This window comes from Python bivittatus, unplaced genomic scaffold (genome assembly GCF_059951505.1).
Source record: "Python bivittatus isolate LINGU-HERP-01145 unplaced genomic scaffold, Pbiv_v1 ctg000180_np1212, whole genome shotgun sequence".
Classification (NCBI taxonomy): domain Eukaryota; kingdom Metazoa; phylum Chordata; class Lepidosauria; order Squamata; family Pythonidae; genus Python; species Python bivittatus.
The window spans coordinates 4521482-4545065 of record NW_028277047.1 but is presented as its reverse complement, the minus strand read 5'-3'; the positions used below and the strand labels follow the sequence as shown (position 1 = coordinate 4545065).

Below are 23584 nucleotides of genomic sequence, written 5' to 3'. Positions count from 1 at the left end.
GGAGGAGTTGTTCAAGCTGAATTGCTACTAGAAGGCAAACGAGGAATCTGTCGAATCCTGAACCATACTTTAGGATGCCCCTGCGCCCCAGCCTTGCACGCCCCCAGCCTCCCGCACAGTTCCCGCCTGGCCATCCTCAAACCACGGCATCGCAATACTCTAATTTTGGAAGGGGGGGGGGGACGAGCAGCAGCGTAGCCTTGCACCCGCGAAGCTCCCAATAAGCCACTACGAGGTTTCGGGTTTGCCTCGGGGAGGAAGGGAAGCAACTGGGGCGGCGGAGGGGGGGGAGCATCTTGAGCAACACCGCAAGATTTAAGGACTTTTTTGGGGGGGAAGAGACGCTCCCCCGCCGTCAGGGTTGCTCCGTAGCGCCGCCTCCTCCTCCTCCAGCCTCGCCGGTTTTGCCCTCCGCCTCCTCCGCCTGCGACTGGCGTTTTGCACGGCGCGCGCGCACAGACACCCGCACGCAGCCCTCGCTCCTGCGCCCCCGATTGCGCGGCGGCCCCCGGCGAGAAGGGGCGAATCCGAGGCGGCGGCGGCGGCGGCGGCGGCCGAGGAGGGAGGGGAGCGCCGCAAGGCGAGCGGAGAGGCGGCGGCGCAGGGCGACTCGTGCGCGGCGGCGGCGGCGGCAGCATGGCCTGGCCATGCCGGGAGAAGCGGTGCTAGGCGCTCGCGGGTGGCGATCGCCCGGGCTCGGAGGGCGCCCGCTGGCTGGCTCGCTCTTCCCGGCCCTCGAGCCGGGCGGCGGGGCGGAAGCCACCCCGGCAGTTGGAGAGCGAGCCGGGCGCCGCCGCGCAACCGCTCGGCCGTCCGAGGAGCCGGAGGCGGCGATGCCCAGGCGCGGTAAGTCATGCCCAGGCGAGGCGGGGAGGAAAAAGTTTGCGAGGGGAGAGGAGGGGGCGCGCGGACCCAGGCCTTCGGCTCGCCCCCGATCGGCTCCAACCCTGGGCCAAACCGTTCCTCCCCGACCCGTCCACACGCACGCCCAGACACGGGTTATCCTCCTAGCCGCTCCTGCAAACAGGGCGCCGAGCGGGCTGGACCGCCGGTTGGAGGCGGCGAGGCCGGCTTCTCTCGGGGCAGGCTTGGCCCCCTGGTCCGCCAGAACGAGCGCGAGCTTCCTTGGACGGAGGCAGTCTACCTCTGCCCGTGTTTGGGTCCGGCCAAAAGAGGGGCGGGCGTTCATCTTTCGGCTCTGCGCGCGTGGGCTTTTCCTGGGGCGAGGGCCAGGCAGAGCGCACGGCTCCTCCATCAATGGGGGGGGGGGGGGGAAGAGAGTGGAAAGGGCCAGTTAAGAGAAAAAGCAGAAAAGGGGGGCGTTGTCCCATCTTGTCCCAAATGCCTGGCTGACTGGGATGAGGTCGCCCTTTGGTGACACGGGAAAAAGACTGGGGCCGGTTGGGAAGTGCCCTGGAAAAAGACACGGGGGGGGGGGGTTCCTCGAAAGGAGGTCGGGAATTCCTGGGGGAGTTTCAAGAAAAGGTGAGTCACACCTTGCTTCAAAACCCCTCTGCCAGAACTTTCTTCTGCTTGGGAGGAGGCAGGAATTGGATTGGAAAAACTGCATGCCTGCACTCAAGGATTCCCCCCCCCCTTCTTTTTCTTGGCAATAACATATCACTCCACCTAACTTAGCATACAGGAAAAACAAAGGTGTCTCTGTTGGCCTCGGAGGGGGGAGAGCTAAAATCCATTTCTGGGTGATCCAACTTGGAAAGTTTATACGGTTTGGGGGACTTCACTGGTTTGGGGGACTTCACTGTTCCATCGTTTTTAAATAGAAAGAACACGCGTCCTTTGAAACACCCTTCTGGGGTGGGGTGTGGATTCAGGAATCCACACCCCACAAAACATGGGGGGTGTGTGATTTGGGGGGGGTATTTTGATTAGTTCCTGCCCAAATGCCACAAAAGAGGGATCTGGGGATTCTGCAGAACTCTTCAGCCGTTGAGGTGGCAGAATGAAGAGTCCTGCAGAACTCCAACGCTTGCCATTTCCCTGGCATTTTGCTGGGACTAATCCAAGCTCCAAACGATGACTTGTTGACATCTCCCCTCCGTGCATTCCCATAACTATTATTTTTTAAATAAGACGACTCATTTTCTAGTTGCAACAGGTCTTTACTTTCCAACCCAGGATTCTCCCAATCCTTGCCCCAGGATTGCAGAAACTTGCTTTGTTTCTTTCGTAGATTTATCTTTTGTCTTTTACCCCCCAAAAGCTATGCAGTCATTATGTATACTATATGGAGTTAGGAAGGAATAAAAATCGGAGAGCTGCTTTTTTTACACCCCCCCCCAAGTTTGTGGTTATTGTGAAACAATAACATTGGCCTTGTTCTTGAGTAATCAGTGTTACTATCAAAGCTGTTGATGACTATCTCTTCTAATATTAATGCTTTGACTGTTTAAATCTTCGATTTAATCCCTTGTTTTATTTAACTAATCTAATCCATGCTGGCTTGGGCCAAGAAACTGAGCCGGTGGTGAGGGATTCTGGGAGACGTAGTTCACCACAAGGGGAGGACCGCGGGTTTCTCATCCTTAAGGATGGCCGGGGCTGTACGAGGAGAAGGTGCAGATGGAACCTGAAACCTTTAGCATGCAAAGGAGGTGATCCTCCGAGGAATTATAGCACTTCCCATTAAGATTAAAAAATGGTAGTTATTTATATCCCAAGTTTTCCACCATCGCAGTTTTAAGGCAAGCCGCTGAGCAGAGATAAATGTAAAAACAATTCCACTCCCCCGTTTTGCGGAGCAGCTCTCCCACATGCTGTAGGGTCAGCTTCGCTCCGGTTGGAGCCCACAAGACCGGATCTCAGACTCTGGGCGATCCATCTTGCTTGGGGGGAATTGAGCTCGGAGTCCTGCTGATCGGGCTGGTTTTACTCTTGCTTCCCCCACCCAGGGCCCTACAGGTAATTGGGAAGGCCACTCCCAGAATTCCTTGCAACGCTGTGGTGGTTGGCCCCAGTGCTGAGGGGTAGAAAGCTGATGTAAGGGAATCTGGTCAGATTCCCATCTGGGGCACTGTAGCTCACATCTGCTAGACTCCCCTCTGTTTGCAAAATGCTTCAAGTTTCTAAAATGACCTCCTTGCTGGGATAAATCCACCCACGTCCACTCCAGGACTATTCTATGCTGGCTGGTGCAACCTGTCTCACTCAGTGGGAAGCCGGGTTCACACATGCTGCTAAGCCACAACGTGGCTTGATGCAGAGTCTGCCCTCCAGCCATTATGCTTTGCTAATTAAGTTTGGTGCTGACTGCCAACAGTTTCTTCGAGAGGCGCAAACCATGACCTCTTGCCATGGGTGAGCCAGGCTACTGTGGCTTGTTCAGTGAAGTGCCGTGAAAGCAAGCCATGGGAACCGTGCTGGATCCCCGGGGGTTGTAATTCAAAAGGGGCCTTGCTCCAGGGCTCTTTATAGTAGAAGGCCCGTCCTTTCCACAAAAAAAAAGAGGAAAGTTTTGTGTTCAACACCCCACATTTACTTTTCTTTCTTTTGCTCAACTAACAGTCTTTGCTTTGAAAGAAGCAAGAGTGATGGAACCCTTAAAGCTGCAAGCGCTCCAATGTTAATGTTTAAACAAGGTTTTTTTTTAAGCCAGTCTCTTCCCCCCTCCCGGTTTACCAGTTGGGAGTTGTGGACAGCGTTATGAATTATTAGGCAGGTGAAAGACCCCAGCAGAGATTTTGGCAGGGGAGGGTGGACGGAACGGATCGGAAAAGTTCTGCTCAGCGTGGAGATGTTATTTCCATCCCTTCCCTTGCATTGCTAAGTTATTCTTTCCAGCATCTGAGAAGGCTGGATGTTGCTAGCCCGTTTTGATGAGCTGTTTATTTATCTGGAGGCATCGTAAACAGGGTCATCAGAAGCCAAAATAAACTTTGCTCCCTCTCTCCAAGGATTCCTGGCCTTTGGAAAGCTGTTCTTACGGGGTAGGAAAACACTGGCCGTCTTGGTCTTTGTCCTTCTGCAACTAATGCCTGGAACTATACCAGGCCTGCCACCTTTGGTAGACCTCTCCTGCAGAAGAACGTATAAGCTGCCTCCTTGAATCAGACCAGAGGTCCCTCTAGGCCAGTGTTTTTCCAACTTGGCGACTTTAAGAGGGGTGGATTTCAACTCCCAGAATTCCCCAGCCACCCATGCTGGCTGGGGAATTCTGGGAGTTGAAGTCCACCCCTCTTAAAGTCGCCAAGTTGGAAAAACACTGATCCAGGCCATCTTTCCAACTGAGGACAACTAGATGCTTCCAGGAAACTTGCTAAATGGCCCTTCTCAGCCATGGATCTGCTCTGTGAGAGCTAGTCCTCATTCAATTCACTATGTGCAGGACTATGGGGCAAATCTTCATATGCTGCTCTGGTTCAGGTAGCCTGACGAACAGCGCCTGTCTAACGATAACCTTTTTTCTCAAGCGAATGGCCAGTTCACGCGTCAAGGGCTTCCGTCATATTAATTCCACGCATCCTTTTGTCAGTCTGAAGCCCAGCACCGAACACCTTAATTAAATGGCCTCTTGCACCCTAGAATGAAAGGGGAGATTAGAAGGATCTCTTTCAAGCAGTGGGAGAGGGGCAATTTTCTGAAAAAGAACAAAAAAACAGGCCGCTTGGCGCTCTGCACAGAAACACACACAAACAACCCCCCTCCGCCCCCTTGAAGCAGATGGAAGGCGACTCCTTCTGGGAAAAATAACATTAGTAGTTTACATCTGATCGGCCTCTTCTGCAGTGACAACAGCTGGACATCAGTGCAACACCGTTTTCCCAGGATGAAAAAGAATTGCTATCAAGTTGTAGAGAGGGAGATTTCATCATCCTAATTTTACGAGCTTTTTAAAAAACAGCAACACCAACCAAAAAACACCACCAAAGATACACACATGTGTAGATGGAAATCTCGGTTGCTCCAAGGCTGGCATTATGGCATCTTTATTCATTTTGGTTCGTTCCTTGCCTCTTCACTGGGCACTCCCACCCTGAGTAATACAAAAACACCCCACCTCTACGAGAAGAAGCCTCGCTTCTTTATTCAGCGGTTTTGCCTATAGCTTGTTAGGTGTGGGTATGTGGCTGGGGTGGCAGAGAAGCTGGGCTGCCATTGACTGAGCTGCTCTGATGTCAGAGAATGCGTCACCCGGCGCTTGGCATCTGAGCGCTAATGGATTCTACTGACGGCCACATCATGCAGGCCACTTATAAGTCAACTGAGTCTTTTTCAAAATAGCCATCCCCAGCCTTGTGGCTGAACTACAGTGGTACCTCGGGTTACGAGCTTAATCCGTTCCGTGACTCTGATTGCATCTCGAGTTGGTCGCAACCCGAAAAATTCGTAAGCAGAGGCGTTCGTAACCCGAGATACCGCTACATTCCTCGGCTTGAGGCTTCCTGTCTCATCCCGCCTCCTGCTTGTCCAGCGGACAAGCCAGTTGCCTATTACAAACAGGAGTGCTGGGTGCAGAATTGGGAGCGATCCACCTTCCTGCTCTCCTGTCCGTTTCAGCCTCTGAGTCTCGTTTATCGCAGGCAGGAGAGGCCAGCACATCTGCCCTCCTGGGCTTGTGTGATTTATCAGAGTCCTTCCCGCTGTATGACAGCTGTCGCCAGCTGTTGGGCCTGCCGGTGCTTCGATGGCCAAGAAAAATTCAGCCCCTTCTCCCCGTCACTGCCCTCCCCTCCTGATGCAATCCATGCAAGCAAGGGAACCTGTGTTTCTTCCACTCCCCTTTGTACGGCAGCGAGCGCACCGGGAAAGGAGAGCAGGAGAAGGGATCCAGGGCCCCCCAGGTATCCTTCAACCAGCTTGGCTAATGATGAAAGATGGTGTAAGATCTTTCATCACCCCCTCCACGCCAGGACTGTGTGTTCTCACGGGGGCCTCTAACCCAAGGGTATCCTTCCCCTCGCATGGAGACGCCAAGGCCGGTAGGCTGCCCTTTCCTTCTGCTCCTCGAAAGACATCCATCTTTGCCCATTTGAGAGTATATGGGTCCGGTTAAGCAGCTGTGCTTCTATGCACATCTGGACCGCCTTTCTCATTGCCAGAGTCAGCGTACCCCGCTCTTCATGCTAGCAGCAGCAACAGAAATGTTGCTTCCGGAGCGTAGGGCTGAGTCCCTCTTTGGTCCAGCCACAGACACCTTGACAAGAAGTTCAGACCTTCCCTAAACCAGGGTTCTTAACCTTGGCGACTTGAAGATGTGTGGACTTCAACCTTGCTGGCTGGGGAATTCTGGGAGTTGAAGTCCACACATCTTCAAGTTGCCAAGGTTGAGGAACCCTGCCCTAAACCACTGACGGCCACTGCTGCTTAGAAATCCTCCAGTTTAGAGCAGGACTCGCCCACCATCACTAAATCTTCTCTTTCCACTCCACGTTCAAGCGTACCGTTCACTTCCATCACCAATACAAGCTGGAGCACAGCCGGCTTTGCAGAGACATGTTTCCCAGTTCTGGAGATTTGGGGGGCGGTTTCTGGCTCCCTCCTCCCTCCAACTCTGGAAAATGAGCAAGGGATATGCCCCAGCATGCACTTGTAAGCACTTTAGCAGCTCAAAGTTAGCGTAGTTTTTCTTGGTTTGATAAAAGCAGAAACTACATTACTGTATCAGGCCTGAGTGCTCTCTAGTAACTTATTCTATTGTTAACTAAATTCAAAAAACAATACATGTATTTATCTACGCTGAGCTTGGTAGGTTTCAGGGTGGGAAAGAAACAGAAATGCCAGGATCTTGCGTTACAGTTATAAGTTTGCACGCGTTATTCTTTTGTATTTGCTATGTCTTTTTTCGAGATGTATTTATTCTGTCTTCAACATTCCCAACTTGAGCAACTTTCCAGATGTGTGGACTTCAATTCCCACAATTCTCAGCAATGGCTGGGCTGGCTGAGGAACTCTGGAAGTTGGAGTCCACACATTTGGAGGTTGCTTGGCTGGGAAACACAGCCTTAATCATTTTTAAGGCGGTGGGGGAGAGAAAGAGAGAGAAGACAAAACCATTTGCCCTGCCCCATTCTTTGTCCTTTCTTTTTAAAGTACTTGGGGAGGGCATAGACAGACCCCTTGCATTGTAAGGGAAGCAGATTTGCAGAAAAGCAGGCAGGGGCTAACCTTTTCACAAAGGGTCTGATCGTATATACCATTGTTTTGAATAATATTTTTAATCTAATAGGCTCAGTTCTTAGTTCTCTTGATGGCCTGCAAGTTTAGCAAGCCAGCTTCAAAGAAAAAGCCAGAATTGCGGGGCAGAGAAGAAGGGTCAGAACCAAGGGCTGGATGGGGCAGGCGAAATTCAGAAGCGGGCAGGGTGGCCAATCTGGAGCAACCCACCGAAGCTGGGATGCGGATTGCATGTCTAATACTGGAGTGCCAAGCCAGCTAAAGCAAAGGATCAGATAACAGAAGCGAGTCTGCAGAATGCAAAAATAACCAGATAGTAGACAGAAGTGAATTAATGCATACCAATTGGGACCCAAAGGAATACTTGCCAGAAATGTGTTATTTTAAACATTCAGAATAGACTCATCTGAAATAAATCCTCTCTCTTCACCCCCCGCCCCCACCCCACTGGGCCTGCTCCCTACTGAATTTGGTGCCAATCACACGTTTGACATCACGCCAAGAGGCAGAACGCAGGGGTGGGGATATGCAGATGAGGGGGCGGGGCAGCAGAGAGGCAGGGTGGTCCGTTCTCCATGTTTAGCCCTGCAAATTTGGAGGAGCGAATCAGATTCCTGCGGCACGCTGCTTCCTTGCACCTGCTAGGAGCTCAGTTGGAGCCGAGCAGCTCCAACCATATTTTGTTTATTTGACTTGCAAAGTGGGAACCCTGCCTTCCATTTCTGAGCATGCTGAATTTGTGACTCAAGCCATTATTAGGGGAAGTAAACATTGAATCAATTAGTTTTCAGGCTCCCTTCATCACGTAAGGTAATTAAAATGCAGGGGGAAGGGAAGAAGGAAAGGCTGTGGCTGATGGTTAAGGCTGAAGCTGGGTTCTTATGTCATGTTAAACCAGTGTTTCTCAACCTTAGCAACTTTAAGACAGGTGGACTTCAACTCCCAGAATTCCCCAGCTAGCATGCTGGCTGGGGAATTCTGGGAGTTGAAGTCCATCTGTCTTAAAGTTGCTAAGGTTGAGAAACACTGTGTTAAACCATCACATTCTTTGTTTGGTTTCAGCTTGATGTGCTGTGGTGCCATCTCAGCCAGTTGTGGTTTGCACAGTAAACCCCGGTTAAACAAAGGCTTAATGCACTATGGGATCCGACCAGCAACTGCATTTAGTTTCAGGGAGCAGAGGGACTTGAACCAAGCCATGGTTTGCTTTTACGTGGAGCGATGGGATCTGATGCCCAAGACAGACATCTGGAAGATGCCATGTTATCCTAAATAAAGATGAGCATTGGAGGGGGTGGGGGCTGCTTTGGAGTGGTGACTTTGGTAGCTGCCTCCCAAAAAAGCAGCAGGGAAAGAAGAAAGTAATAGCTGTGGCCAGGATAAAAACACATTGAAATTTACGGGCACAAAAGTTTTAGAATGGATGATGGCTTATCTACAGACAGTAAGATTGCACCCCATTTATTGGATTCTTCCTCCCCTTAATGGGGATCACATTTAAAGGTACAACTCAAGGGCTGCACCCCGGATTTCAGCCCCCCAGAAGGTCGTTACAACCAAAGAATCTCTCTCGCTGGCTGCACGCTGCCATCACACATCCCCCCCCCCATCATAGCAACAGGCATTTTGCTAGTTTTAATCAGCTCGAAAAGTCTCGCTGCATAATTGGCACCCATGTCGAAGAGAACTTCGTACCGATTAATTCCCCAGAGGTTGCTGGAGGAGCACGCGTGTGAGAGAGCAGTAATTTGTCAGTGCGCTTCATGTACCCCTTTCTTAAAAATACATTTATTCCCCTTGAAGCAATACAGACCTGCTGTCACAGTCGCCGTCCTATGAAATAACGTCCCCTTCTCCCCCATCCCCCCAAAACAGTCATTTTTCATTCATTTCCTTTCCTTTCATCTCTGAGTAATGCGGGGGGGGGGGAGACATGGCACGCACCACTGACCCATATCAGAACAGTAGCCAAATCTGTGGAGCACTGAAGAATGGCATTGTGCTGACTTGCAGAATTTATTTAATGTTCCTGATTTGGGATCGGGGGAACCACCCCTGCATATCCTTTTGTGACAGACAACTGTCTTGAACTGATAGGCATACAGTAGTTGAGATCATTCTGAGGGGAAAAACCAGGCACTGCACGAGAAAAGAGTTTAAAAGCTTCTTTGCAAAGACTTTGGAAAAACACTCTGCGTGGAAATACGGAAGGACTAGTGTGGGATAGGCCACGTTTCCACATTATTCTAAACAAGGGCAAGTTACAGGGCTTAAGAAGCGCCATCTGAGCATATGCAAAGCTGGGTTGGTTTTGATGGGGGTGTCTTCATGTACGACTCCAGACTCTTTCATACTTATTGTTCAAACCGAGAACCCAGAATAATTCCAATCATCCTAAGCCTGCTGTGGGAGCCCAGGCGGGATGTGGATCTAAAGATTCCCAGATTCAGATTCCAACCCCATCTGGAATTCTGGGAGGTATAATCTGAATCGCTCTGATAAGGGGGGGGGGGTTAGGCTGATTTACTGCAATTTGGGAAGTTTTAAAGCAGGCACTGTGATCTCGCAGGGGGGCTGATTGTAGCTGGATCTGCTGCAGCAGTTAGTTCGAGATTGAAAACCATGCCTGGTTGGGTCTCTTTCATTTGACACCACAAAATACTGGACCATAAAGAATTTATATCCCGTAATGGATAACACGGCCCCCAGAAAGCAACAGCAGCAGCAAGTGGGAGATAGAAAAACGCTGGTGGGAGGGGAGAGAAGGTGGGGCAGAGGGGAAAAATAGATGGTGAGAGGAAGGAAAAGGGAATGTGCAATTTATGGAGGAATTGTATGCATGCTGTAATGAAGTCAAAGCGAGCGAGTGGTTTCCAGCAATTTAATAGGCACCAGCCCAAGCAAGACAGCTTGCCGACTCAAATCTTCCATGAAAAGGGCCTTGTAAAAAATAACACCGGGAAGAATTTAACTCAGCTGAGGTTAAAAGGGATGCACAGGAACCTTGTAAAGCTTAAAATCCTGGAACAGGAGCTGCCAGCTTTTCACACGAGAGCGCGCCCGGCTTGGATAAGCAGGACAAATGATTCGCGCCAGAAGGAAGGACGGGCAGAGGAAGATTGTCTCGCTGGGGAGGAGGAAGGAAGGTGCAAGAGAGGGCAGGCTGGGGCAGGAGCTTGGAAAGCCGGCTGAAGTCAAGGAGGGAGTTGAAGGAAGGAGGGTGAACCACGGAACAGCAGCAAAGACGCTCCAAATTGCTATTACTCTGGGCCCACTCTGATCACCCCAAGCAGCTAGAACCAGAAAAGGCCCAGAGATTTCATTCTGCACTTCTCCCTAGGAGACAGCGCTTTTTAGGAGTCAGTATCTTTCCTTAAAAATTGCACTCATAGACACAAAAGGCGCAAGCAACAGCTTATTAGCCCCAGGGAGGAGGGGAGGAGCAAAAGATGCTTGGAAAAATAACAAGTCACTTCCATGGGGGGTGCAAGACCACTTCCCATTCTTTTTCCCATCAGCCCAACATTGTCTGCTAAGATCTTAGTTAGGAACCGATCCTTTGAGTGGGGAAGAGGAAGCCTGTGCTCCAGGTGTGATGTGCTCGCTCCTTCCTTGTGTTTTTATAGAATGCCAGATTCAGAAGATTTGGGGGAGGGTGAGATGGAAAATGCAGCCCCCAGTGAGGCAGTCATGTCGTGACTGCCCCTCTTATCCAACGTTCCTCCTGTCCATCTCGCCTTGCTACTGTGCAAATGTTTGGTCACCGTCAGTGCTACCTGTGTTATCATTTGAGAACTCAAGTCCCTCAACGAGATTCGAAGAAAGTCCAGCTGTTTGGGCCCCAAGCCCCCTGGCGTGCACTTGGCCAGATGGGGTTGGGGTTGGGCAAGGTGACCGGTGGATTTTATGCTCAGCCACTTGAGCCCAAGACTTCTGACAGCTGCTCAATCGCTCCCGTTTCTTGCATTTGGGGTTTTACCGCTTGCAAAGAGTAGGCACGGTGGAAGGTTGCTTTTTCCCCACCCCAGCATCCAGACCTTTTGGGATGTTTAAGAGAAATAACGATGGGGGATGTCAGATTTGGAAAACCATTAAGGGTGACATTTGGGAGAATTAGGCAGGCTTAAATCCTGCAAGTGCAATACAACGTGAGCACATGAGTGCGCTTTATACTTGATGCTCCTTTCCCACCTCTGTGACCACCAGAATTCTTATAGACCAGTGTTTCTCAACCTCAGCAACTTTAAGATGCGTGGACCTAGCTGGGGAATTCTGGGAGTTGAAGTCCACACATCTTAAAGTTGCTGAGGTTGAGAAATACTGCTCTATGGCAACTTTTTTTTTTTTTTTAAGGGTGGAAATCTTTTCCCCCTTTTGTAATAATATTATTCCGTCAGGATTGGTGGGCTTCCATGATTAAAACTTCTGGTTCCTTTGGTGACGAAGATGAACAAATATCTGATTGCTCATGCACCCTTGTATTACCCATTTGCCACAGGTGGAAAGCAACCACATGTCGGAGAGTGAGCAAACGGGGGGGGGGGGAATAATGCATATAAAAATCAGATGCCCTCCTGATGAGTTGGGCTCCAGTTCCCCCATCATACTGGCTAGGGGTGACAGGACTTGGAGTCCAACCCATATAGAAATTTATGTACAGGGTTTGTTTTTTATACTTGATTTTTAACGGATTAATGTATTTTAATTCCTTAGGGGTATTTTTAATTGTTGATGGGGTTTTTGATTTTAACTGAGCCGCCCAGAGTCACCCGTTGGGGGGAGATGGGTGGCATACAAATAGATAGATAGATAGATAGATAGATAGATAGATAGATAGATAGATAGATAGATAGATAGATAGATAGATAGATAGATAGAAATGGACAGGTTGGACAAGGCTTCACAAGATGGCCTCAAGAGCTCCCAGCTAATTTGGGGAGCTTAAAGCATAGAGGAGGTTTGCTCACCCTTTCGTGGGTAGAGGGAGGGACAGCTCTGATTAAAACCCAATTACACCCCCCAATTGAGACATTAATGCTAAGTAAGCTGTCTTAAAAGGTGTTCAGGGACCCTGGGAGGCTTGGCACTTAACAGGGTGAACAAGATGGCAGGCAGACACAGGTTCCAATTACGCCTATTGTCTTGCGATGCGTGCCAGTTGTTAGCATTTACGAAATCAGTGCACCTTTGTTCCAGCTGTACCTAAAAGGGCAGCGAGACAGACACACTGCGTGTCAAAGACAATCCAAGCAAGCAGAAATAATCTTGCATCAAATTGAATGCAGGGGGGAGGGGGGAACGAACGCCTGGGCACCCTTCCCCAGGTGACGAAAGAAAATCCCATTCCTATGGAAGTCTAGCCTTGAATGGAAAGGATTCCTCCTCCATCTGATCCACCTCCCTGCTACAGTAAAATTTCCACATTCAGGGAATATCGGATGGGAAGAGAGAGGGTGTACAGCAATGACGAAATTTCTGCCTTGCAGCCTGAAATGGCATAAATCACAGAGGATATGCTATAAATTTCTGCACAAAGTTTAGCCCAGATGCATGAGCACTGTTGAATTTCTGCGGCGTTGAAAGAGGCATCTGGAAATACAAAAAGCAACTGCCCTTTTCTACCAACACAGAATAATGAGCGCAGAGTGTGGGGATTGGATAGAAGTGGCGCTAACTCAGAATTAGAACAAGTCTGAAAAGTAAATCAAGCTGGCGCTCTGGTGGAAAACCAAAGATTTTCCCCTCTCGGTTTACATATGCTGACTTGGGAAATGGATTTTGTAGCTGAACCTGGGTTGAATTTAATCTTGACCTGACAGTATTAGATGAAGGAAGGGCCTGGGTGCTTGCATCACGCCAAGCCATGGTTTAATAATGGTTCAGTGAATTTCCTGAAATGAGATTGGTTCATACCTTGCATCAAACCCTACAGTCTCAGGGCCTGGGTTCACCCAAGCACAGGGTGTCTTAGCACAACGTGTGAACCCGGCCAGAGATTCAGATGCTCAGTTGAGCGGTGGAGAGAAGCATTAGAAACTGTTGTTCTTCATCTTCCCTGAGACCTCACGGTAAGAGTGAAGACAACAGTCTAGGCTAAAAATACATGCTTACACCTTCCGCAGGTTCAAGAGGCTTCACCCTGGGACGGCCAAGGACTCCGGGCACCATGGCGACTGCTTCGCCAACAGCCGCCGTGGTGACCGCCACTGTGGTGACCACTGCAGCCGCCATGGACCTGCGCGACTGGATCTTCCTCTGCTATGGGCTGGTGGCCTTTTTGAGTGAAGTGATCGACAGCACTACCTGCCCTTCGGTCTGCCGGTGTGACAACGGTTTCATCTACTGCAATGACCGGGGCCTCACGTCCATCCCAGCTGACATCCCAGACGATGCCACCACGCTCTATCTGCAGAACAACCAGATCAACAACGCAGGGATCCCTTCTAGCTTGAAGAAGAAGCTCAACGTGCAGGTGAGCCGAACGAGAGGGGACTAGCTGGAAAAGGAGGTTTTGGGCCAATGACACTTAAGTTTCTCTCCTGTTCAAGACGAGTCTCTTTTTTAAAATACACCAATGGAATAATCCAGGGTTCGCTCCTGGGGTATAACCGCCGAATGGCACCGGGATTAGAATCACACTCCCATCAAGCACACAGCCCCAAGACACCTGAGAGATGCTGGGGTATATTTTGGTTCATTCCTTCAGGTAGAGTGCCTAGGTTCATGCCACCTACTCAGCCATGGTTTAACTACAGTTTCTTCAGGAAGGCACAGTGGGCTGGGTTTGCGTGTTATGTTAGGCCATACACCAGAGTTTGTAACCACAAGGCTAGGTCCACACAGCACGTTGAACCAAAAGAAAACCATTGATGGCAGGACTGGTGAGAGGCGTGTGATCCAGCAAATGGGGCTCTGAGCTAAACCAGCAGAGTTGTAGATTTTGATTCTGCACAAATAGATCAAAGAGATGTTAGAATATCCTCATTTTAGATCCCCCCGCTTTTAGGGGGAAGGAATGGTGATTTTTTTAGGCAGAAGACTGAAATTTCTGCGTGCAGAGAATTCTGTTGCCCTTTGGGACCCATTCTTAGGAGGGGCACGACAGAAGATTAAAGGCCTTCCTCTTTGTCCTTCCCCAAATTTTATTTCTAAAAGCCGGTTAGCCTTGGGCAATCTAGAACCCCACCTCGTTCTATTTCAAGAACACTAACTCTGCTTTCTAAATTGGGTACCCTATTTCCTCCTCCATTTCTGCCGTGCTGAATGTGCTATTCATCTGATTCCTGGCAGGTCATCTACCTCTATGAAAATGACCTGGATGAATTCCCCATCAACCTGCCGCGCTCGCTGAAAGAGCTGCACCTCCAGGACAACAACGTCCGTACCATTGCCCGGGACTCCCTGGCCAGGATCCCTCTTCTGGAGAAGCTCCACTTGGACGACAATTCCGTCTCCACCGTCAGCATCGAAGACGACGCCTTCGCTGACAGCACCCGCCTCAAGCTGCTTTTTCTCTCCCGCAATCATCTCAGCAGTATCCCTTCCGGGCTGCCCCGCACTCTGGAGGAGCTGCGCCTGGATGACAATCGCATCTCCACCATCCCCCTCCACGCCTTCAAAGGCCTCAACAGCTTGCGGCGTTTGGTGCTGGACGGCAACCTCCTCGCCAATCAGCGCATCGCGGATGATACTTTCAGCCGCCTGCAGAACCTCAGCGAGCTCTCGCTGGTGCGCAACTCCCTGGCAGCCCCACCTCTCAACCTGCCCAGCGCCCACCTGCAGAAGCTGTACCTGCAGGACAACGCAATCAGCCACATCCCGTACAACACCCTTTCCAAGATGAGGGAACTGGAGAAGCTCGACCTCTCCAACAACAATTTGACCACCTTGCCCAAGGGCCTCTTTGATGACCTGGACAGCCTCTCCCAGCTCCTGCTAAGGAACAACCCGTGGTACTGCGGCTGTAATCTCATGTGGCTGAGGGACTGGGTCAAGGCCCGAGCTGCAGTGGTCAACGTGAGAGGACTGATGTGCCAAGGGCCGGACAAGGTCAGGGGTATGGCCATCAAGGACATCACCAACGAGATGGACGAGTGCTTTGAAGTCGGCCCACAGAGCAACTCAGCGGCAGCAGCCAAGACAACTGCCAGCAACGCAGCTGTCACCACCCCACAGGGCTCCCTCTTCACCCTCAAAGCCAAGCGCCCGGGCATCCAGCTGCCCGATTCTAATGTTGACTATCCAATGGCAACCGGATCGGGAGCCAAAACGCTGGTCCTTAACGTCAAGCCACTCACCGCCGACAGCATCCACATCAGCTGGAAAGCGGCCCTCCCAGCGGCCTCCTTCCGCCTCAGCTGGTTGCGCCTGGGGCACAGCCCAGCGGTCGGCTCCATCACTGAGACGCTGGTGCAAGGCGACAAGACGGAGTACCTCCTGACCGCCCTGGAGCCCAAGTCCACCTACATCATCTGCATGGTTACCATGGAAACGGGCAACACCTACATGCCTGATGAGACCCCCGTGTGCGCCAAGGCCGAGACAGCCGACGTGTACAGTCCCACCACCACCCTCAACCACGAGCAAAACCTCGACCCCATGGCTGGGTTGCCCCTGGCAGGGATCATCGGTGGCGCCGTGGCCCTGGTCTTCCTCTTTCTGGTCTTGGCCGCCATTTGCTGGTACGTCCACCGGACCGGAGAGCTGCTGACGCGAGAGCGAGGCAGCCGGAAGAAGGACGACTACATGGAATCGGGCACTAAGAAAGATAACTCCATCCTGGAGATCCGAGGGCCTGGCTTGCAGATGCTCCCTATCAACCCTCACCGGGCCAAGGAAGAGTACGTCATCCATACCATATTCCCTTCCAACGGAACCAGTCTTTACAAAAGTACCCACACTATTGGCTACGGCACAACTCGGGGGTATAGAGAGGGGGGCATTCCAGATATAGACTACTCATATACATGATGCAAATTTCTCCCCTCCTTCCAGATGCATCCTGTTGCCCCGCGCCCACATTCAACACTTCCCCGTTTTTACCCCCTCCCCAATCTCGCACACATGCGCACACACACACACGCAAACACGTTTTGGTTTGGATCGGTTATTTTGTTTGGTGGTTTCATTTTGCCGAGAAGGAAAAGAAATGGCAAAACATGGACTATTTTCCAAGCAGAACCAGGTGGAACAAAGGGGAGGGGAGGGGAAGCGAATTTTACAGACCAACCTATTTTGTAGGGGAAAAACAACCCACACGCATACACACAAAGTTTTGAAAAGTAGATATGGAGGGGACAAAAGACATAATTTATATTTAATATGCCAGATTTAAAAAAAGCGGTGGGGAGAAACAATCATGGATGAACGTTTGGTTTATTGGGCTTGTTGGCTTTCCCCTATGAGGGTGGAAGGGGACAGGGAAGATCTAGAGGAAGGCAAAAATGAAACTGAGAATCAAAAATGCTACCTGTTTATCTTTCTTCCTTTGTAAATCTTCTATTTTGTTCAGGGGTTAGATTATAAAAAAAGAAAGAAAGAAAAATCAACACGTCTTTCCTGATGGTTAAACTCTCAACTTTCCTGGAGGATGTGTGGGAATATAGTTCCCGTTTTTGTTTTGCACCCCATAATTCTGCTTTCCTTACAGGTTCTTGATTTATTGTGCAAAATTGAGGAACAATACAGTTTGGGGGGGGTTCCCCCCGTTTTTCTTTTTTTGGGTTCTGAAAAGTCAGTCTTTGTCACAACTTGAGAATCTTCTCACTGTGTTTTTCTGGTCAATGCAGCTTTGGTGATAAAGATCTCCATTTGGTTACCTCCTCCTCACCCATCTATCCCTTGGGACAATTATTCAAGATTATTCTCTTCATAGGAATAACTCACCATGTAGCTCTTGTCTTTTTAGCAAAAAAAAAAAAAACTGATGTGAAGATGGGACAGGCCAGCGTCTTCCAACCAGCAAGATAATCAAACCTTCCATAGTGGGGGCTCTGAAATCCCAATGAATCTCAGGTTCACATATGGAGTGTGAATGGTTTTGAGATGTTAAGGAAGGGGAGAGAAAGTGTGATTTTGGTTCAAGCCTTTTGCATCAGCTCAGAAGACCAGCTAGGTTGTTCTCATTGCACATTTCCCAGGATGGTTCAAAGCTGTGTTCTGCTTACCTCAGTATTCACTAATTTGGGGAGAATTTAAAAGTCCCAACTATAGATCTAGGGATTCTGATAGGTGCCAGTCCTGGAGGCATGCCCTCCAGGTCACCTCAGTGCAAGGTCCGGTGTCTTCATTCCAGCAAAGCCAAAACTGCAGCCTCATCATCCATGTTCTTCTCCTTCCAAGGTCTTCCTGCCTTTGCATCCCCATGTTAGGAGCATAAGCAGACAAGCCTGTGGCAGTTCAGGCAAGTGGCAACCACACATGGATGGTGGGCTGCAATCTTCTCAGTTGTACCACTCAATTTGGACCTCTCACTGACTCAGTGCAGGGCTTGTTTTTCTCCAGAGCAAATCCAGGGACTCAAAAGTGCAGAATACAGCAGCAAAAGAGACGCCCTCCAGTTGATCAGGAGGCCTAAAAGCCAGTTAGATTCAAACTGGCTATCTTGGTGGCGGGAAAGCTGTTCCATAATGGAGGGGCAGTGGAAAAGAAGATGCGGAGGATCACGCTGGAATTGGTGAAGTTGAGAGTAATTGGCTAAGAACAACTCAAGATTCAGAGTATCTGTAAACAGTTGCCATTGTCAATGTTGAGGTAGGACAAACTACTTGAACACTGGCTTGAACTGTTGGATTGTGTACTGCTGATGGGCTGACCTTTGAGAAGCAAATGGCCATATGCATCCTTACACACTGCATCTGTAAGATTCTTGAGTTTGGTCTCTAGCATTGCCAGGAGAACATTTTATTTGTGCAGAGAAGGCCAGGAGCCGTGACGAAGAGCGTGCAAAGCCAAGCATGATAGACTACTGGTCTGAGTCAATAGAGGATCAGCTCTGCACACTTTGGTTCTGACTAAGCCCCAAGATGGCCTTTCCTGACCTGGTATCTCCAGATATTTAAGATGTGAATTCCTGCCATTCACAGCTCTTGTGACCAAATTCTTGAGATGCATTCCAGCATATCCAGAAGGTTAGGAGTGGCTGATCAGTAGCTAGTACAGACTGCAGTGGGGTGGGATGTACCCTTGGACTCCATTGGAAAGGACAGATTGAGAGAAACAAATTTGGAGAAGGCTATCTTGGACCAAAGACAAATGACCACTACAGTCTCAATGAAAAAGAATTCTTCCTCTATCTCCCCCCCCCTTGAAAAAAATCAGGCAAAGCATAAATGATCCTTGGCAGGTGAAAACGCAAATGATTCCCATTGAAATCAAAGGCCCCTTGGATAGGCAAAGCCGTAATAAACTTTCCAGCCTGAGATTCACCAACGTTGAAGTGAAAATAGCTGTATCCTGCCAAACGCTTGACTTGCTTATTTTTCTACTAGAAATGATTGAAAAAAAAACCCCAGGCCCTGCAAAGCCATTTCCAAGCAGACTCTGGTTGAAGGTCCCATCAGCCTTTCCTGGATGATTTGACTCCATGTCCTACTTGGTCAGGGTTCATACAAGATGGCATCTAACCAGGTTGGGAAAGGTGGGTCTAAAATAGCTACATTCCCCAAACAAATATCCACCCCAGTAAATCCAATTAAGGGGTCATTTAATACACAGCTTTGCATGCATTGTTGTGCATCTTTTGGGGGGGGGCATGCCTTTCCATGAATACAAGACTGCAGCTTTTCAATCCTCCTTAAATTTCTGTGAATGGCAGTAAATGGAATTAACTAGCTAACTGGGGAGCAAGGCAATAAACCCGGTGTTTGAGAGAAATCTTCCCTGAGAATTCTCCTCTGCTTGCCAACAGGGCCTCTCTGACAGGCTGATCTTCCCAAATAGTGACAACTGTTCTGGGGGGAGAGGAAACACAAAAATGTTAAGCAGCATGTGACAAAACAAAGTGACACGGAGAGGAGGAGAGGAAAACCCCATAAACATCCAACTGATCGCTGCTGAAATGGCAGAACAAGCATTTGTGCCCATCTGCTCCTCAAGGAGCGCTGCCCCGTCTCCCTAGATCACCATTTGCCTGCTTTCATAAAAGGAGGAATGGTCCCAACGCAGCCTTAGCTGACGGTTAAATTGGTTTCCACTCTCAATTTGCAATGCTCTATGTGCAACTAGGACTTGATGTGCTCCTGGTAGCTTTTAATACAGGATGCTCAAGCTATCCAGGAAGTTCCTCCTGCAAACATCTAGCTTGATGCCCAGCGTTCCCATCGAGCCTTTAAAAAAAGAATAGATAAAAACTACTAGTTGCCTGCAAAGTCAAGGGAGGCCTCTACCATCATCTTAGTTTACAAGAAAGCTCAGCTCAGCAAAAGGACAATAACAAGCCAGCATAGCCGAGCCCATCCTGGAGAGGCCTAGAAGAGGTGGGGTGGAAGAACTTGGCTAGCGTTGACTTCTAGTTGGGGGGACCTGTGGGACAGTCTTCCCAAAAGACTGGCAGAATTCCAAACCTGTCCATCCTTCTGAAAAAGGACAAGCTATTTATTGAATCCGCTATTTGGAAATAGTGTGGTAGCCATTGATGTTCAAAGGGGATGCAACGAAAACGTGAAGACCACCACCAGTGGTTCCTAATCACGACAGCTGTGTGTTACTGCCAATGCTGTACCAACATGGGTGGGCAAGTTTGGAATGCCCTGCTTGTGGGAACAGCCACCGGAATGGCGAAACGCCCTAGTATTGGTAGACCCGAACCGTTTGCCTTCTGAAGGCTACAAGTGGACACCCGTCAAAATGCAACAGATTGTATTTCTGGAACATACTGAGTGTTCCTGGTCTCCTTCTAAAGCAGTGCTTCTCAACCTTGGCCACTTTAAGATGTGTGGACTTCAACTCCCAGAATTCCCCAGCCAGCATGCTGGCTGGGGAATTCTGGGAGTTGAAGTCCGCATGTCTCAAACTTGTTGAGGTTGAGAAACACTGCTTTAGAGACAGACACCCGTAGCTCCAGATCTACCGTTCATTAGGCGCTCTGCCAATCAACCCACCTTTCTCTAACAACCCAACCCCAACACTTTGGTTTTCAGTATGCAAAATTTATGCACTTCATTAGCAGCACACCGAAAGAACCAGCGGGGGGCGGGTGAAGATGAAGGCGCCACGGAAGTCTATTGAAAGAGAAGCCGGCCGGGTGGGTAGGTGCCTTGTTTTCTTCCTATTAAACACCATCAGTAAGGAAAACACAAACAAGGTTGGGGAGAAGAAATTGCTCCAGGCTAGCTAATATTTATCCACTAAACGTCGCTTTACACAATCTGGGCCCTGGACCCAACGTGTCAGTCTCGCCTCCTGTGAAGTGTAATTTTATTAAGTGCTTAACTCCGTATACAGCACTTCACAAATGCGAGCGGGTTCTCAGGGAGGTCTGCGTTTAGCACAATGCAAAGCAGAAATAAAATTAAAAAACATCCCCCCCCCCAAAAAACACAAGCATCCCGCCTCTCCCCATCTCTCATTAATTCAAGTGACTTGACGGGCGCTGGTTTGCTTGCATGCGCGTGGCGTTTACAGTAACAAGCAATTTGCAGCTCAGCTTGTAAAAGTTTTTGTTTTTAGGAGAGCTTTTTTAAAACAGAAAGCTAGAGGGAGGCCATGGGCACCCAGGGGAAGGAAAACTTGCGTTTCTACCCGTTTGCAGCAGATGTGGCTGAGCAGATGCATGGAGGTGGGGAACAACAAACAACCCCCCCCCGCCAAACTTTTATTTAGAAATGCGGAACTGAACCAGTGGTACCCAGAGGAATTGTGAGAGCACAAGGCAGGCAGGAAATCAAAAGGAGAGGGTAGGTGGGCCGGGACAGGGGCGCGCTTTATTAAAAGAAAAGGCCCCCCCCATTGCAATCTGAATATTTCAGAAACTCCCAATTGCACACTCACCAACTTGTCCTGTCCATCCCTGTCAAACCAGGCAGCTATTTTAGGCTTCCCACTTGCTTAGTGAAAGGGTACACAATTGACTCGTGTGCGCACACACACACACACACATTTTGCCTTGCTCGTCAGTTGCCACCTGCTTCTCTAAGATAACATTTTTGGAAGAGACAAAGCTGGAAAAGCTTGCTCCTGGGCCCCCTTTTCCATTTCGACTTTTGTGTTCAACGGTTCATATCCCAACTCACCATAGCAGGAGACTCCTTTCTTCCACCTTCTTTACCAACAACGAAAAACCCCAAATACTGTTGGAAAACCTAGTTTCAAAAGAAAACGGGGGTCCAGCAAGTCCTCATAAAATGTTCTCCCTCCCTCTTTGCAATGTCGCTCCACCCGCTGATTGTTGATGCTCCAAAAATAGGAAATGTGACGTCTGTCCACCAAAGGGTCCTCCACCTTAAAAAAAAATGGTGGTGGTTCCAATAGGGACGATCCTGTTGGATGGCAATGAGCTAGGTTATGATGGATGACTTGCCAGTTAAAAAATAATAATCTAGGCCAGGGTTTCTCAACCTTATCAACTTTAAGAGGTGTGGACTTCAACTCCCAGAATTCCCCAGGCAGGGGAATTCTGGGAGTTGAAGTCCACACCTCTTAAAGTTGATAAGGTTGAGAAACCCTGGCCTAGATCATCCCAATCCTCTCAAATGCCCACTTAGTGCTGGGGATGATGGACACTAAAACTCCAATCCCTGGAGGGCAACAGGTTGGAGAAGTCCGTCCCAGGCTGCTGTGTGTTCCTGTTCGTCCTTGGCAATGGTCTTATCGCCACTCTACAGGCAGCCTAAAATGTCTCTGTTCCAATGATATTTCAGTCTTGCCGCATCAACCTTTGGCACGGGATGAACGGTCTGCTTGACAAATGGCCAGGTGGCGTTTTTAAATGGCACCTCCGTTGCATTTTGCTTCTCTAGCACATCCTTCTTGCCAACCCCTGGCTCCTGTCAGCCTACCTCTACAGAAAAGCTGCTGGAACCATTCAGGAAACAGTTTTTTTTTTTTGGAAAGGCTCAGGATAAGCACCAAGGTGGCTTTGCCGATCAGGGAAATGTATACGGGCGAGTTCTTAAAATAGCAGGGCTGCGGCACCAAGGACTAGAAACTTGCCTTTTCTAGAAAAAGACAGAGAGATATGTAGGAAACCTTTGTTATCTATAGATCGCGTCTCAAATCCTCGTGCAAAACTCAGTATGCCTGGCACCACACAAATCCAGTCTGGCCTATAATGTACCACTAGGCTGTCTTGAGATTTAATTTGGCCCAGGTGGGTTGGGGAACCGGTGTCCTTCCCACTGTGGGGGGGGGGGAACTACAATTATGCTACAATGGCCATACCAGCTGGGGCTACTGCCACATCAGCCCACATCTGGAAGGACACAGGCTCCCCGTGAATGCCCCATGCAGACTTCCTGTTTCTAGCCTACCCTGTAGCACGGATATCCCCTTGTAGACAAACCTTCCTAGTTGGCCCGAGATCCTCTATATTTTGGAAATGGGTCTGCCCTGGTCTTGATTGGGCAGCCTCCCCCCTATTAACCTGGTTCAGAATGCCAAAGGCTCCCTTGGTGGAGGGGAGTGGCAGATCTTCCCCCAGGGCACTTCTGGATATTGAGATGAGGGACTCAGATGTCAGGCTGATCTGTGTGACTCAGACCACTGGTCCAACTGGTGCCTTTGATGATGGAAAGCATCTTCCAAGGGAACCACGTTGTTCTTAAGTCTCTTTGGACTGGAGATGCCAGAAACTGAATAGGGGGCCTCGCCTACAGACCTGACCATGCAACCCCAGCTCCCAACATGGTTCAGGTGGTGACTTTGAGATGGAGGAGACAGCAAAAAGGAACCAAGAGAATGAAAGACGCTTTTGCTTCCTGGTGGAAAAGGCTTCCTGAGCAGCCAGGACTGGTGAATGGGGCAGAGGGCTGATGATCTTTCGCCTCTGGATCAAAGCAGCCTCTCTTGACTACAGAGGGGCACATCAAGGCATGCTGGCTGTAATCCTGCCAAGCGGGCTTCTCCAACAGGGTGGCCTCTGGATGGGCAAGACTTCAACTCACAGAGCTCCAGGGTCAGGTTGAGAAAGGAAAAGGGAACGCTAGAGAACGCCAAGCAACAGCTGGAGATGCTCTCCAACGCAGATGGGACTAACCCAATTTTGTCCAGAACGCCTGCACAGACCAGTCCTGATTGCTAGTTTGCTGAATTCTACCCTTGTGGGTAGGTGTTTGCCGGTTGCCGAAACCAATTTCCCCAAGACAGGATCACTCAAGGAATTCCCTGGAAGGGCCTCAACCCCAATGGGACCTGGCAGATAACCACCTGCCATCTCCACCTTATTATCCCCAGATGTGTTCTCATCCCTAGACAACTTCATGAACTCCGCGCAGCCCTGCCACATACCCGGCAA

General features: G+C 49.7%; 2 protein-coding genes and 1 long non-coding RNA gene across 8 annotated transcripts in view; 1 reads left to right on the top strand and 2 right to left on the bottom strand.

Moving 5' to 3' along the window:
- Positions 1 to 21647, bottom strand: part of LOC112542304 (uncharacterized) — a 53745-nt gene extending 32098 nt beyond the window's left edge. Inside the window, exon 1 of one of the 2 annotated variants that reach the window (XR_003086109.2) lies at positions 21124 to 21647. This is a non-coding gene — a long non-coding RNA (uncharacterized LOC112542304). The remainder of the gene's footprint in view (positions 1 to 21123) is intronic. The other variant, XR_015795550.1, reaches the window with a different exon arrangement.
- MACROD1 (mono-ADP ribosylhydrolase 1) overlaps positions 1 to 23584 on the bottom strand; it is a 195760-nt gene that overhangs the window by 151681 nt on the left and 20495 nt on the right. The window lies entirely within an intron of this gene.
- Positions 281 to 16951, top strand: FLRT1 (fibronectin leucine rich transmembrane protein 1). The gene is made up of 3 exons (XM_088137365.1): positions 281 to 846; positions 13257 to 13606; positions 14425 to 16951. The coding sequence occupies exons 1-3, from the start codon at positions 648 to 650 to the stop codon at positions 16102 to 16104; spliced, it is 2229 nt and encodes a 742-aa protein (XP_087993491.1). The 5' UTR covers positions 281 to 647; the 3' UTR covers positions 16105 to 16951.

What these genes read in the sequence shown, in the direction of transcription:
- FLRT1 (XM_088137365.1), top strand. Translation starts at nt 648, where the DNA reads ATGCCGGGAGAAGCGGTGCTAGGCGCTCGCGGGTGGCGATCGCCCGGG. An exon ending in GGCGGCGATGCCCAGGCGCG is followed by an intron (nt 847 to 13,256) that starts GTAAGTCATGCC and finishes CACCTTCCGCAG; the next exon opens with GTTCAAGAGGCTTCACCCTG. An exon ending in AGAAGAAGCTCAACGTGCAG is followed by an intron (nt 13,607 to 14,424) that starts GTGAGCCGAACG and finishes GATTCCTGGCAG; the next exon opens with GTCATCTACCTCTATGAAAA.